The sequence below is a fragment of the Lynx canadensis genome, chromosome A2 (genome assembly GCF_007474595.2).
Source record: "Lynx canadensis isolate LIC74 chromosome A2, mLynCan4.pri.v2, whole genome shotgun sequence".
In the NCBI taxonomy this organism is placed as follows: Eukaryota; Metazoa; Chordata; class Mammalia; order Carnivora; family Felidae; genus Lynx; species Lynx canadensis.
In genome coordinates, this window is record NC_044304.2 from 95,524,533 (window position 1) to 95,541,071 (window position 16,539).

At 39.5% G+C, this 16,539-nt stretch overlaps 1 protein-coding gene across 2 annotated transcripts in view; it reads right to left on the reverse strand.

The window, feature by feature from the left end:
• The window catches only part of CDK6 (cyclin dependent kinase 6), a 253,055-nt gene that overhangs the window by 67,200 nt on the left and 169,316 nt on the right, over positions 1 to 16,539 (reverse strand). For both annotated transcript variants that reach the window (XM_030307954.2, XM_030307955.1), the window contains exon 5: positions 2,747 to 2,856. In XM_030307954.2, the coding sequence (XP_030163814.1) occupies positions 2,747 to 2,856 (110 nt within the window). The remainder of the gene's footprint in view (positions 1 to 2,746; positions 2,857 to 16,539) is intronic.

The following is a 16,539-nucleotide window of genomic DNA, read 5'->3' on the forward strand; positions in this document are numbered from 1 at the left end:
AGGGAGACACAGAATCCAAAGCAGGCTGCAGGCTCTGAGCTGTCAGCACAGACCCCGGCACAGGGCTCGACTCAAGAACGGAGAAATCATGACCTGAGCCAAAGTCGGACCCTTAACCACCTGAGCCACCCAGGTGCCCCTAAGCATCCAACTCTTGATCTCAGGTCAGGTCTTGATCTCAGGGTTGTGAGTTCAAGTCCAATACTGGGCTCCACACTGGGCATGAAGCCTACTTAAAAACAAACAGTCCCCCCAAAACAAAAACCCTTCATGAAGCCTATTTAAAAACAAACAGTCCCTCCAAAATAAAACCCCCAAAACTGATCACTCTCCCCCTTATTACAAAAGCAGGATCAATCTTTATATCTGAGGACAATTCCGGACATATCAATGTAATTTTAACGGACATTTCTCTAATCAGCTCTTAGGTGAACAAAGTTATTTATGGGATGAACTAGAATGCCTGCTTGTCTCCCACCTTGCCATACTGACAGTAAATTATTTCCTGTTCTGACCATAATGCTTTAACCCAATGTTTTCTACACTTGTCTGATGTAAAGAATTACATGAGGTACTTTTAAAAACAAGAATGCCTGGCCCCAGCCTAGTAATGAATCAGAATCTCTAAGGGAGAGGTCTGGGAATTGCACATCTACATTGCTCATCCCTGGTGATCTTGTCATCCAACCCCGTGGTTCTTACCCTGGAGGGTGAATTAGACTCGCCAGGAGGGCTGGTGAAAACACAAGTTGCTGAGCCCCAGCCCAAGAGCCTCTGATCCAGTGGGCTGGGGTAGGGATGGGGGGAGCTGGGAATTTGCATTTCTACCAAGGTCCTTAGTGATGCTGATGCCGTAGGTCCAAGGACTACACTTCCAAACCACTTATTTAGCTTGTTTGGTAAACACTGCAGCTGAATTCAATATTACTTATTTTCTTCCTTCCTTGGTAGAAAAACAACATTGGATTAAAACTCACAAGACTTCATTTGGAATAATACCCTTGCTACTTTTTAGCTGCTTGATGTTAGACAAATGAATTTATCACTGCATCTCAATTATCTTTTTTTTTTTTTTTATTTAAAAAAATTTTTTTTTCAACGTTTATTTATTTTTGGGACAGAGAGAGACAGAGCATGAACGGGGGAGGGACAGAGAGAGAGGGAGACACAGAATCGGAAACAGGCTCCAGGCTCTGAGCCATCAGCCCAGAGCCCGACGCGGGGCTCGAACTCCCGGACCGCGAGATCGTGACCTGGCTGAAGTCGGACGCTTAACCGACTGCGCCACCCAGGCGCCCCTCAATTATCTTTTTTTAATTAATTAGTTTATTTATTTATTTAGAGAGCATGTGCTCAGGAGAGGGCCAGAGAGAGAGAATCCCAAGTAGGCTTTGGGCTGTCAGGGCAGGCTCTGGGCTGTCAGGGTAAAGCCCAAGGTGGGGTTCGATCTCACGAACCAAGAGATCATGACCTGAGCCAAAATCAAGAGTCAGCCGCTTAACGCACTGAGCCACCCAGGTGCCTCTCAGTTATCTTTGATAAGGAAGCATAAAAAGGTAACAGAAGGGAAGAAGTGTGGTCCTGTACTTGGCATACAGTAGGCCTGCATCAAACATCTATGTACTTTGATTTCTTTGGCATGATCCCTTCCTGTGAGCAATATACAAAAATGCTGAATTCTAAAAATAGGTCCCCAAATTTATTACATGCACGAAAACTTCATTTGGTTAAAACAGAAGAAGAGTCAAGCACTTCTCTTCCTTGTGAGCTATCATGTAGCCAACACTCTGAACATAACATGCACAACGGGAATATACTCAGCTTCCCAACGCAGGTTTCCCAGGGACATAGGGAAATGAAAATAGAAAACAAGGAGTCATTAGATTATGATTAGGTTCTCTGCTTAATTTTGATTTGCTGAATTTTGTGCCTGGGAATGGATTATTTTCCCGGCAAATCTTTGTTGTATTGTTTGGCTACTTGTTGTGACCTGAAAATCAAATGAATCAGACTCTCAGGATCAGAGGGCTCTGGAGGTCATCTAGCCCATCCACCCACTCCAAGAATGCCACTGCAAACACTTCCAATGTGTGGTGGTCCAGTTTCTTCTTGAATACCCAGTGAGGATACACCACTTTCAGTGGCCCCAATCGTCTCTTCAGAGGACTGCCTAACATTAGATTTTCCCACTTCTGTGCAAAAGTCTTTATTTCTGTAATTTCTGTATCTTTGGTCCTTGTTTTGCTCTCTGTGGTGCCTGGGTATGTCTAATCTCTCCTCCATCTGACAGCATTTTCAGTATTCTGAAGCAGTGCTGACATCTTCTTTGCCTATTCCTTTTCAATCTGAACATTCTGTTTAAGCAACTATTCTCACCATCAAAATTTCCATACATTTAACAGCCTTGGTCCTTCTCCTGTGTACAAAGTCCACCGTGAGGATATTTTTACGTCCTATCATCATCAACAAAAATAAGTCAGAAGAACAGTGGCATGTTACTTTCCAAACAGAGTTTCTGAGAGCTGGAAGCTAGAGTCATACAAAAGTACACCGTAAGGACTTACACCGTAAGTACACCGTAGAGACAGCATCTCCAGGACAGGCTTTGACATGGTACCCGAAGCAGGTGGATCTGGACCTAGCATGAGCTTACTTGCAACAGAAATGCTATGCTGTCACTTAAACTACTGAAGATCAAAAAGCCTCTTTCTAAGGAAGACAGAGTGAAACAAAAGGCATCTCTTACTTTCTACGAAACATTTCTGCAAATATGCAGCCAACACTCCAGAGGTCCACGGGGGTGGCGTAGCTGGACTGAAGCAAGACTTCTGGAGCTCTGTACCACAGCGTGACGACCTGCAACAGCAAACAGATCTGAGCGTTACTGAGGAAGATGGCTGGCTGCTTAAACTTCTCATCCTGGCTGGTTTAATGCCAAGATCCAGTTCAGAAAGAGCTCTTAGCCATCATATGGGGACGCTGAGATAGAAGCAGTAAACAACTAGGACTCATTACTGACAGGTCAGGAAATGACATCATCCCCACAACCTGGGTTCCCACCTCAGACTTGGGTGTTTCTTACTAGGATGGTAAAATAACTGAATTTCAGAAAGCAAAGCAAAGACTTAAAAAAACACGAATCTCAAAATTGTTCTTTTTGTTAAGGGGCTTAAAAAAACAATACATGGAAAATAAGTGTAGGCAATGATTCTAGCTCAATTCCTAGGTCAGCAGTATTGGGAAATCAGAAGATGAGTCCAGTGGTTGCTGGATGTTGACCTTGAAGTGTAAAGAGCACCGAGGACAAGTCAAAACTACTCGTATCATGAGACTGTGCAAAATCAAAATAAACCCCCTTCAATGCCGCTCTTTTCAGAAAACAAATAAAAACAACTTAAGACAGAATGTGTAACTGAATTGTTTATACTATGTGTAAAAAAGCCATCCAGAGTACCGGATTCCCAAATAGGAAGAATCTCCTTTAATACACAGTAGTGTACAGTAACAGGTGAAACAAACACAACTATAACTACTTCTGCAAGGCTGGCAGATAAGGAAACAGATGTATAGGCTTCAGCCTTATACTGTATAAATACTGTATACAGTATATAGGGGTTCAAGTGCTTCTCTTTTGGGGAGAGCAGATATTCTATGAATGCCTGAAATAAAGTAATATTCTTTACCGTCAGATAAGGAATTCAAGACATAAATCTATTACATAAGCATTTTGTATTATTCAGATTCCTTTTATCCTTACTTATTGTTTTGTTTAATTGTACTTTTGGTGACATCTATCTAAACTTCCTAAAATTCTCCTTTATGTACTTTGATGCTATAGTACTTGGTGCATGAAGAATGCAGTAGCAATTCTCCAAAACTCGACAGCCATCTATTTCCTTCTTTCCTGTGGGCACATGCTGCTCCTCCTATCAAGGGATGGAGTTGAATTCACCTTCCATTGAGGAGTTGGCCTCAGTGATCTGGTCAACTCAACTAACAGAATATATCTGAGGCCACCAAAAGTAGGTCAGCAGAAGCCTGGTAGTCGGGGCCTTTTTGAATGCTTACCCTTGAGACACTTCCTCTGGAGCCCAGGTGCCACGCAGTGAGAAGCCCACAAAGATGTTCCAGTGTAGAGCCCCAGCTAAGCTCTTGGCTGAAAGCCATGCGAGTGAGCCGTCTTGGACATTCCAGTTGGACTGATCCCCCCAGACAACTGTGGCCCACCCCCGCCAATGTCACAGTGAGCAGAACTGCCTAGCTGAGTCCAGTCAACTCACAGGATTAGAAGTGATAATAAAATGACTGTTGTTTTAAGTTGGGGGGGGGCAGATTATACAGCCATATCTTACTGGAACAAGATTCTCGATCGGTTCCTCCTCTTCCTCTCATTTAACAGGTTTTCCTTTGAATTCACACAAGAGGTCAAATTTTGTGTAAGGGATATCTGGTTGGTATCTAATGGAGGGATGGTGGTGATGTAATAGAAATTAAAAAAAGGAAGCAGATGGGGTGCCTCGGTGGCTCAGTTGGTTAAGTGTCTGACTTTTGATTTTAGCTTAGGTCATGATCTCGTAGTTAAGGATATCAAGCCCTGCATTGAGGTCTGTGCTGATAGCGTGGAGCCTGCTTGGGATACTCTACCTCCCTCTCTCTCTCTCTTCTCCACTAATGTGTGTGCTTTCTCTGTCTCTCAAAATAAAATTAATAAACTTTAAAAAAAGGAAGCAAACAAACCTACAATACCATATAGTGTTACTCAGTTATCATTGGCTCTGCTCTATCTTTCCAGCAGTATATCCCATAGTATCTCCATAATCCTTACAGGCTGGTCACATACTAGACTACATCACTGGGTTTCAACCCTGACTGTGCATCAGAATCATCCATGGGGATTTTAGAAAAACATAGATGTCTGGCCTTATCTCTCTGTCACTGAATTAGGTCTCCATGGTGGGGTCCTTGGAGTTCTTCTCTCTCTCTCTCTTTTTTTTTTAACAAAGTTCTTCAGGTAATACTGATCCTTGGCTAGGTCTGAGCACCACTCAGTTATATAGACATTTCCTCCAGCTCCTGCCTCCATGCTTTAGTTGATACTGTTCTGGTCTGGGAAGCATTTCTTCTCTCCACATGTGGAAACTTTATTTATCTTACAAAGCCTGCCTCTGATGCCATCACCTCCCTGAACCCAGTGCCACCTGAAAATCACACCTTGTAACATAGTTCATAATATGGTTTGTTTCAGAGGGCATGGGCCCGATTTTATCCATGGTTACATCTGTAAATACCCATCATAATACTGCTCGCATAACAACTGGGGTTTAACAAATACCTAATTAATGATTTAAGGCAATCATTGCTGGAAGATAATCGGGCAAAATTCAATCACCAGTCATTCCTGAGAAAGAAGGCACTTACTCCATTTGCTAAGAAGAGCATCCAATTCTGGGCTCTAGTTTTTACTTGCATAAATTATTTCTGCTTTATCAATATTTCCCTGCTTCTCTGATACACTGCAAACAAAAGTGTGGGTGTAAATGGCCCATAAAGTTTCTTCCGCTAGTGGCTTATAAACATAGTGTACAGGCACACACCTACCTTCTCACTTCCATTTGAAATAAAGTCTAGCATCATATGGAATGAAAATTTTAATCTGAATATTGCATTATTTTAAGCTGTTCTAAAGAGGCTCTGATTTCTGACTGATTACCCATCCCAAAACTCTTTAGTAGGACTGTTTTCACTTGTAGTACTTTAATCAGTGTACCTATCATGATCATCAAATCAATGTGTAGACAGTTAAAATAACTATACTGATATGTTTAGAAAGTTCCTTTCTATTCCTTTTAAAAATTAGTTACCACTCAAAATGGATAATGAATTTTTATGAAATATCTTTAAATGTCTATTAATAATGACCACGTGATCATTCTCCTTCATTCTATGAGTGGTATATTAATCACACTAACAGATATCCTAATATTGTACCATCCTTGCCTTTTTGGAGTAAATCACTCCCAATCATGATATATTATTCTTTTCATAGACCCTTAGATTCTATCTGTTAATATTTATTTAGAATATTAACTTATATTCATAAGTGAGACTGATCTACAGTTTTATTTTTTGGGTTAATTTTTCATGTTTTGATATTAGAAATGTGCAAGGTTTCTATCCTCTGTATTCTGGAATATTATAAGCAACATCAGAATGATCAGTCTCTTAAAAGGACTCACTCATAAAACCATCTGGGTCAGGATCTTTGTTAGCAGTTACGTATTTAACAATCTTTTGAATTTCTTAAGTCTGTTTAGATTTCAGTTTCTTTTTGAGTCAATTTTGGTAATGATAAAGGATTTCCCCATGAAAACCCTTAATCTGGATTTTAAAATGTATTGGCTTAAATCTGTACATAGTATTTCTTATAATTATTGTAATGTCATTTGTTTCCTCGGTTTTCTGAGAAAGAGAAAATCGAATTTTCTTTCTTAATGTTGTGTAATTTTGTTTTTTCTTCATATCAAGTTTTCCAGGAGCTTAAGTTGTATTATTTATTAAAAACAACTGACATAGAGCTTTATTTCCCTTTTGGGGGAATAACTGTTTTATTTTATACTTTATTGACTTCTACTTTTATCTTTATAAATTTCCTCATCCTAGTTTCTTTGTTTGCCTTTATCTGTCTATGTCGAAACTTGACTTATTTTCAATTGTAAATAATGATAGAAGATTTACTTATATATTTTTAAGTGGACTTTTCTCATTTTTGTTCTTTAAATAATATATAATTTAACTTTAATTTTCTCTTTAATCCAAGAATAAACTACTTTGAAGAATACATTATGTAGAAAAGTGTTTTAGGGGCGCCCGGGTGGCTCAGTTGGTTAAGTGTCCAACTCTTGGTTTTGGCTCAGATCATGATCTCAGTTTCATGAGTTTGAGTCCGAGTAAGACTCTGCTGCTGGTGAGAAGCCTGCTTGGGATCCCTCCTCTCTCCTTCTATCTCTGCCCCTCACCTGCTTACTCTCTCTGTCTCTCTCAAAATAAATAAATAAACTCAAAAAAATGTTTTAAAATTTCCATATGGTCAAGTTATTTATCTCTCTTTTTAAAAAATGCTTATTTTTGAGAGAGAGTACACATGCTCGAGTGAGTGGGGGAGGGGCAGAGAGAGAAAGACAGAAGATCTGAAGCAGGGGCTGTCAGTGCAGAGCTCACGGGGCTCGAACTCAAGAACCACTGTGACCGCAGTTGAAGTCAGACTCTCAACCTACTGGGTGCCCCTATGGTTATGTTTTAATTGTTGGAATCTCAGGTTTACAAATCCATGGTCAGAGAATGTAACCTGTACAATTTCTACTTGAAAGAATTTATTATTGCTTTCTGAAGGACTATGTGCATACCTGGATTTTGTATCATAGGGTATCAGAAGAGCAATTCTCTTAAGTCTGAGGTTCTTTATTAATAAGACTTTGTCTCATACAGATCATTATATTTTTCTATACTTTGTCAAACTCTGGAAGAGAATTGAGTTTGTGTTTTTTCCCCCCCAGAATCTCCTTGTATTTCTAAGGGATTCTGCCCTATACATATTGGCCTTATATTCTGGTAAATAAAATTTATGACAACAAAAATATTATTAGGATAATAATAATTCAGCTGATGGTAGACATAAGATAAAATAAATACATAAATCTTAATAAGTCAGTTACAACATATAATGTAAAAAGTATCCTATTCACAATAGTAACAAAAAAAATACTGAAGAATTAAAAAAAAAGAAAAATCTATATAAATAAAATGATACACTATTGTTGAAGAACTTAAAAACTAAATAAATGATGAGACAGACCATGACTAGGATGGGGAAAAAGTCATACTATAAAAAAAATTGTCATTCCTATATTAACATGAAAGTTTAAGGCAATGCAATGATTTGTGGGAGGAATTTAACTTTGACAATACAGGGCCTCTGGCAGAATAATGCTTAAAAAAGAGCTAAAACTAGTTTTGAGAAATAAGGGTGAGGAGAATTTGCAAATATATTCTAAGGTATGGGAATGAAAACAGTAGGTGCTAACAGGTTAAAAAAAAAGAATGAAGTCCAGAAAGAGACTGATCTATTTATGGAGTTTAACACTCTTATTAGGGGTGCTGAATTTCATCTTAGAAAATATACTTCAACATTTGAAATCAAGACAACTGGCCATCCATTTGGAAGAAAGTAAGTTTGATCCCTACTTTACACCATGTATAAGGAGAAATGGCATATACATAGAACACCTAAAAAGTAGAGCTAGAAAAATGTATTAGAAGAAAACAGAAGAGAGGGGTGCCTGGGTGGCTCAGTTGGTTAAGCATCTGACTCTCGATCTCGGCTCAAGTCGTGATCTCGTGGTTTGTTGAGTTTGAGCCCCGCATCAGGATCCACACTGTCAGTGCAGGGCCTGCCTGGGATTCTCTCTCACCCTCTCTCTGTCCCTCCCCTGCTTGCGTATGTATGTTCTCTCTCAGAGCAAATAAACTTAAAAAAAAAAAAAGAAAAAAAAAGAAATAAAACAGAAGAGGACCTTAGGATATGGAGGACTTTTTCAGCATGAAGAGAAATATAGAACCTTGAGATGAAGATTCACATATCCAGCTATTTCAAGCTGAAATTCTCGTTGTCAAACAGTATAAAATAAAGGCAAAAGGCAAATAACAACCTGGATTAAAACATCTAAAACAAATTACATAAATAAACAATACAACAGAAAAATGGATAAAGAATATAAAAAGACAATTCACAAGAAGAAACACACTATCAAAGATTACTTAATTTCATTAAAAAAAATAAGGAAGGAATAAAGAAAGCCATCACAATAAAGGGGTATTATTTTTGCCCGATTAGTGGAAATGAATTCCAGGTTGGCTGTGGTATCGGAAAACGGTTTCAAACTAAATTGGCACACCCTTTTTAGAGGACAATCTGATAGTATTTATAAAAGGAATAGTGCCCATGTTGCTGAACCAGAGTTCTACCTGCAGGAGTTTATCCAAAATATTAGTCTAGTATACAAAGAGGTATTCACAAGGATGTTTACCTCACAAAATGTCCAATAGGGGAATATTATTCAGTTATCACGACATCAAAAAAGATGAGCTAGTTTTCATTTCCACTCATTTGTGCTACCACAGATAGATGTCCATGATATACTGTTAAGTGAATAAGTAAGTTTTGGAAGAGTGTGAAATATATTGTAATAATTTTTTTTTTTTTTTTTTTTTTGGAGAGAGAGAGAAAGAGAGCAAGTGAAGAAGAGGGGCAGAGGGAGAGAGGGAATTTCAAGCAGGTTCCACGCTTAGTGTGGAGCCTGACATGGGGCTCGATCTCATGACCTTGGGACCATGACCTGAGCCAAAATCAAGAGGTGATGCCCAACTGACTGACCACCCTCCCCCGGCTCTCCTTCTCATTTTTATTAACAGATTATATGTAGTAATACAATAATCATATACATATATAGCATGTCTGCTAGGACTCTATACATGGACACCAAGCCTTTTTTTTTTTAATTAAAAAAATTTTTTTTAACTTTATTTATTTTGAGAGAGAGAGAGAGTGCACGAGTTGGGGTGGGGGGCAGAGAGCGAGAGGGAGAGAGAGAATCCCAAGCAGTGCAGAGCCTGATGCAGGACTCAAACTCACAAAACGCCAGATCATGACCTGAGCACAAATCCAGAGTTAGACACTTAACTGACTGAGCCACCCAGGTGCCCCTGAACAGCAAGCTTTATATGAACAGTTGCTATGAAAATATGGCAGTGCAGGAGATGGAACGTGGAAAGGAAAAAGGGGCCGGAGGATGATTTCAGAAGTACAAAGTCAGTCAGCTGCTGTTAGTAAGCACATTTGGTAGCTAAGAAAACTGAATTTCAGATAGCCTAAGTCATTTGGCCAGAATCATGGAGCAGAGATGCTGAAGGGCTGGGATTCTCACCAGGACCATCTGCTTCCAACTCTGTGCTCCTTCCTCAATATCCAACACAGGAAACATCCATAAATCAACAGGCGAGCATACAGGTTGTAATTAAATAACCAAGAGGGAAAGATTTTAAATTCACTTTGAGATATTTCAATGTGAACTCTTAAAAGAGTTTTACAGATCTCAAAACCTCAGCTATCCTTTGGGGTTAAATGATTTCCTTAAAAATAAGGTTTAAGAAAAAGATTTCAAAATTCAGTTTTGAACAACAGTGCTCTGTATGGAATGACATCTGTTTGTCAAATTCCTATTTAATAACTTCAATAAAAAAAGATTAAAAAATCTCTTTGGTATTTCTAAGATTTTTGGTTGGTCTATGTGTAAATCATTGTAAGAAAATGGGAGGAGTCAGAATTATTAATTAGGTGTCTGCTTATACTCTATCAGCGTTTGTCTAAAGAGACATCTTTTCGGTTTCGTCTGTGTGGAATTCAACAGGCTTGGATTCCAAAAGAAAGTATTAATTGACTTTTCATTTCCAGTTAATTCTCTAAAAAAATAATAATAATAAACCCAACAATGCTCAAGGCCTTCATTTAAAAATAACAAATTACTACCTTTTGCAATAGATATAAATCTAATAGTTGTTCCCTAGTTTATGTAATATTATCTCATGTATCAGCAGTGTCCCCAGTTTTAATTTGCTAATTTATCTGGAGAATATTCCATATTCTCTGATCCAGAGTCTCTCAGTCCTCACTTAGGTCACTGTTATCTAAAATATCTCAAATGATGATAATTTCTACAACTTCATGGGATTGAAAATATATAAATTCAAAGTTTTTTAGAATAGACTGTAACAATTTTTCCTGACAGTAAAATATACATTCTATTTGCTTTGGAATTATCACACTTCTGTACTTCTAAAGTTTTCTGATGGAAGACTGCCTAACTTAAAACCAGTCTGTCACATGCAAGCAGATTTATTAATTTTTACCTCAAAGCTTTTTAAGGAATGGACAAAACTGAAAAAACATGTTTCAAGATTTTAGGGCATGAAGTGAGGAATGTTCTCAACAATGTAATCAATTCTACCTGAGGCTTCATAATTCTAAATATTCTTAAATACAAAATATAATGGTGAGTTTAAACTTAAAAACATGTAGAGGGAATCAACGAATGCAATGTATAAAGATCAACATTTAGAAATCTATGACAAAGGTAGCCTCTAAGGATAACAATGCAGTTGTCTATTAAGCAAAGACAACAATACTAACTATGGGACAGAGTTTGGTGGCTGGAGCCAGCTGGAACCAAAGCAAATGCGATGTTTATTATAATCATTACATGTATTAACAGCCTCTAGAGGTGCTGAATGGATTTGGCAACAGGAGGGGGAGCGGAAGACGGCAGGGTGGGAGAGGAGTTCAAGGATATTTACTCAAGTGGATGTATCTATTTAAACTGCTTTGATCTCTACCCACAATTTTTTTGAACAAGTTCAATAACAGTGTAAGATAAAGTAGAGCCCAAGCCAATTCGGACTCAAAATACATCAGAGTAAACCACTCTTCCTTAATATTCGATTTAACAGTCTTTTTTATTCATGATCCTTTCACCAAGATCCTGAAAAAACTTTGTAGATTATCTGAACCACCCTTACTGCACGGCTACATGCACGAACAGCAGAAAAGCACGTCATGAACACTTTGCTGGTCATCTTCCTTCTGCCTCTCAGATGGTCTCTGCCCTGGGGGGCGGGGGTGGATCTGTACCTACCACTTGCCCTCTAGCTTCTTCCTCAGCTTAGCCACTGGGAAGCCTAGGCAGGAGTTCAGGGAAAGAGAGAAACCTGAGGTGAGTCTTTAACACCCTGATTGCTTCCCATTAAGGTTGTCTAGAGCTGGCTGTGCAGCCATTACAAAGTCTCTCTCCATCCTGGGCTCTACCCATTCGAGGAACTGCTCGCCCTCTTCCCGTCAAGCTTGGGAATGGTAACAGCTTGGCTGCAACTGAGATCAAAGTTCCGGCACCATCCACTGCACTTCCTCTAAACCACCTTTGTAGATCTGGTCTCTGTAAACAAACCTTTCTTGAATTATCTTATTGTGAGTGTGCCATCTATTTCCCGGTGGGACCTTGACTAACACATTGGATTTGTAGATGAAGAAATGAACATGGCTGGCAAATTCTTACCTAAGTTTCATTTTAATTTCTGTCAACAAGGGCATTTAGACTAAAATCATCTGTAAGATGACTTCTGTTCGGATTCTAAGAGTCCCTAAATGATGCGGCAATGTTCATGAAGCTTTAAAAAATGTAGATACTGTACAGACCCAAGAATTCTTTGGACTTCCTTGCCTGTACTTTGGTTTAGTAATTACTTATGGAGGGTATCAGTATGGTGATATTCTCCTTCTGGGGTCCACTTCAACATCACATCTCAAATGTAAACTTAGATAAGGATTTCTGAGGAATATGGATACGATCCTTGGAAGAACTCAATCCTTATAATGCCAAAATGAAGGCTTTCTAAACCATGCTCTAAGCTGTTTATTGGCTTCAAACCAATATAAAACTCTCTAGCATGTATGGTTTTTTCCTTTCACAAAACTACTATGGTTTTGCAAAGCAAAAATCAAAATTAGTGGCAATTTCACTGACTTTTCATAAAGGGTCTCAAAATTCAGTTCTTTAAAGTTACACATTTAAATAAAGAATATCATATTCAGGGGTGCCTGTGTGGCTCAGTTGGTTAAGTGCCCGACTCTTGATTTTGGCTCAGATCATGATCTCATAGTTTTGGGATCAAGCCCTACATCGGGCTCTGCGCTGACAGCGTAGAGCCTGCTTGCGATTCTCTCTCCCTCTCTGCCCCTATTCTGCTCATGTTCTCTCTCTCAAAATAAATAAATAAACTTAAAAAAAATAGAATAGCATAATCAGAATTCTAATTCTGCCAAGCCAGTTAAATGGAAGCTATTAAGAATTAAATACCAATCCTGGACTTCAAGCTACATTACAGAGCTCTAATCGTCAAGACAGTATGGTACTGGCACAAGAACAGACACACGGATCAATGGAACAGAATAGAGAACCCAGAAATGGACCCACAAATGTATGGCCAACTAATCTTTGACAAAGCAGGAAAGAATATCCAATGGAATAAAGACAGTCTCTTCAGCAAATGGTGCTGGGAAAACCAGATGGTGACATGCAGAAAAATAAACCTGGACCGCTTTCTCACACCCTACACAAAAACCCCTCAAAATGGATGAAAGACCAAAACGTAAGACAGGAAGCCACCAAAATCCTCGAGGAGAAAACAGGCAAAAACCTCTTTGACCTTGGCTGCAACAACTTCTTACTCAACATGTCTCCAGAGGCAAGGGAAACAAAAGCAAAAATGAACTATTGGGACCTCATCAAAACAAAAAGCTTCTGTACAGTGAAGGAAACAATCAGCAAAACTAAAGGGCAACCGACAGGATGGGAGAAGATATTTGCAAACGACATATCAGATAAAGGGTTAGTATCCAAAATCTATATAGAACTTACCAAACTCAACACCCAAAAAACAGAATCCAGTGAAGAAACCGGCAAAAGACATGCATAGACACTTCTCCAAAGAAGATATCCAGATGGCCAACCGACACATGAAAAAATGTTCAACATCACTCATCATCCAGGAAATACAAATCAAAACCACAATGAGATACCACCCCTCACCTGTCAGAATGGCTAACATGAACAACTCAGGCAACAACAGATGTTGACGAGGAAACAGAGAAAGAAGATCTCTTTTGTACTGCTGGTGGGAATGCAAACTGGTGCAGCCACTCTGGAAAACAGTATGGAGGTTTCTTGGAAAATTAAAAGCAGAACTACCCTACAACTCAGCAATTGCACTACTAGGTATTTATCCAAGGGATACAGGGATGCTGTTTCGAAGGGACACATGCACCCGAATGTTTATAGCAGCACTATCAACAATACGCAAAGTATGGAAAGAGCCCCAATGTCCACTGATGGATGAATGGATAAAGAAGATGTGACACACACACACACACACACACACACACACACACACACACACACAGTGGAGTATTACTGGGAAATCAAAAAGAATGAAATCTTGCCGTTTGCAACTATGTGGATGGAACTAGAGGGTATTATACTAAGCAAAATTAGTCAGAGAAAGACAAATATCATATGAGTTTACTCATGAGGAATTTAAGATAAAAAACAGATGAACATAAGGGAATGGAAACAAAAAGAATATAAAAACAGGGAGGAGGACAAAACATAAGAGACTCTTCAATATGGAGTAACAAACAGAGGGTTACTGGAGGGGTTGTGGGAGGGGGATGGGCTAAATGGGCTAAATGGGCTAAATGGGTAAGAGGCATTAAGAAATCTACTCCTGAAATCATTGTTGCACTATATGCTAACTCACTTGGATGTAAATTTAAAAAAATAAATAAAAATTAAAAAAAAAGAATTAAAAAACCAATAAAAGTTAACACACAAAGTACTTTGCAACAAATAACTGAGTCATTTCAAATAGACTCAGTTATAATCTAAGGGCCAGAATAAGATGTTTTGACAGATGAGACGACAAAAAATGAGATTCTCAACACAGCACTGCGCCAACAACAAACGATCTTGGCCTCTGCTCTGACATATCCATTATCAGCAGCAAGGTTGTCTATCCTTCCTAGGACCTACAGTTGTCCTGGTTCACAAATGGAGCCACTGGCTCCATCTAGATGTGATTTCCAACCACCTGGCCATTGCTTGTGGTTCTCTTTGTGGGATATTCTTTCCGTCAGTCTCTGCAGGTCTGAATCTTCACATATCACTTCCTCCATGAAGCCTTTCCTGGCCTCCCAACTGGAAATGATTGCTCTCTCCTGAGCTTCCACCGAATTTCTACAGCACTTGAACCTTCTATTTTCCATTACGGTCATTCAATTTATTGGTCACAGTGTATACGCAGGGTCATGCCTGAAAGGTGTTCAGTAATTATCTGATGACTGGATACATAAATGAAGCACAGGGAACCTTAGGGGCAGTGCTGATGGTGGATGGAGGCACTCTGCTAGACTGGAGAATATGGGGACAATAACATTTAATAATAACTTAGTACTTTTGAATAATCATGAATCTTTAAAAAAGAAACTGGATTTTTGGAGTGAGGTGAGGCTGAACCCAATGTGATTCAGAGGATTTGTAAGGAGATTCGGAGGGTAATGACACCGGGAAACAGAACTGAGATGAGTATTCCCTCCAGGTGGAGATGGAAGGAATCTTCCCTGACTCAGTAGTCAAGGGCCTGTGTACTGTGTTCAAGGGGCGATGATAATGACCCCACTGAAGGATGAAGGGAGGTGGAGTTCAGGGATCCAGGCTTCTGACCTTTCATGATACCAGCGGCACTTACCATCTCTTTCTGAGCCGTATACCTTTCTCTCATTCTGCTGATATTTTAGCATATCAACCTAAAAAAGATAATCTCCAGACATGAGGCCTTAAAGGCCCAAATGAACTTCAGTTCAGTTCATCACGTTAGCGCCCACTCTTAGAGAGGCACCCTGTCAGTCCTGGACAGGATGGTCACAAATTAGGAAAGCAACAAGTTAAATGGGTTGGCTGAAAAACAATGGGGGTGGGGGGTGGGCCGTAGTGATTTAAATGCATAATGTTAAGAGTCCTGTCCTGGTGTCCCTCCTACTTGGAGGTCTCTTCCCCTACCAGTCCCTTAAGTAGTTTTTTTCTTTAAGGCTAAGATCCTCAGGCAGTTACTATTCTTATGTGATGTACACAACCTCTGGGGAATATCATATGTGGATGCCCTCCAGCGCCACCCTATAGCAAGAACTCCATAGACCCATGTATCCGACTCTCTCCTGGACGTAACCATGCAGTACTCATACACGTATTTCAATTTCAAAACGCATGCGCTGTTGTTCCTCTGAAATTTGTTTCTCCTCTTAGATTCCCTGTGTCTGCAAGCAAAATCACCAGCTACCCACATTCGTCACTCAGCTTCACTATCAGTGAGGTCACCAGATCCTGACAATTCCATTGTGAACCTGTCCTCTCCTGATGGTCCCAAACTTCCTTTGGGCTTTTTTCCTACCAGTCTGCCTCCTTCCACTCTGTCCTCTCTACTGCATCTGAAGCCATGCTTACAACACTTTTGCTTAAAATCCATTCATTCTTCAGAGCTTTTAGGAACAAGTTCAAGTCCAGTTTACCCACAGTGCCCTTAATGATCTGGCTTTCACCTTCTCTCTGGTTTTATTTCCTGCTCCTCCTTGACACGAGCTGCTCAGATGCTTTATGTGTCATGCCTCATGGCCTTGCCGTATGCTGAGACCTTTCACGGGAATGTCTTCTCACAATATCATTCTTATTTCTTTTTAAAAAAATTTTTTTTTTCAACGTTTATTTATTTTTGGGACAGAGAGAGACAGAGCATGAACGGGGGAGGGGCAGAGAGAGAGGGAGACACAGAATCGGAAACAGGCTCCAGGCTCTGAGCCATCAGCCCAGAGCCTGACGCGGGGCT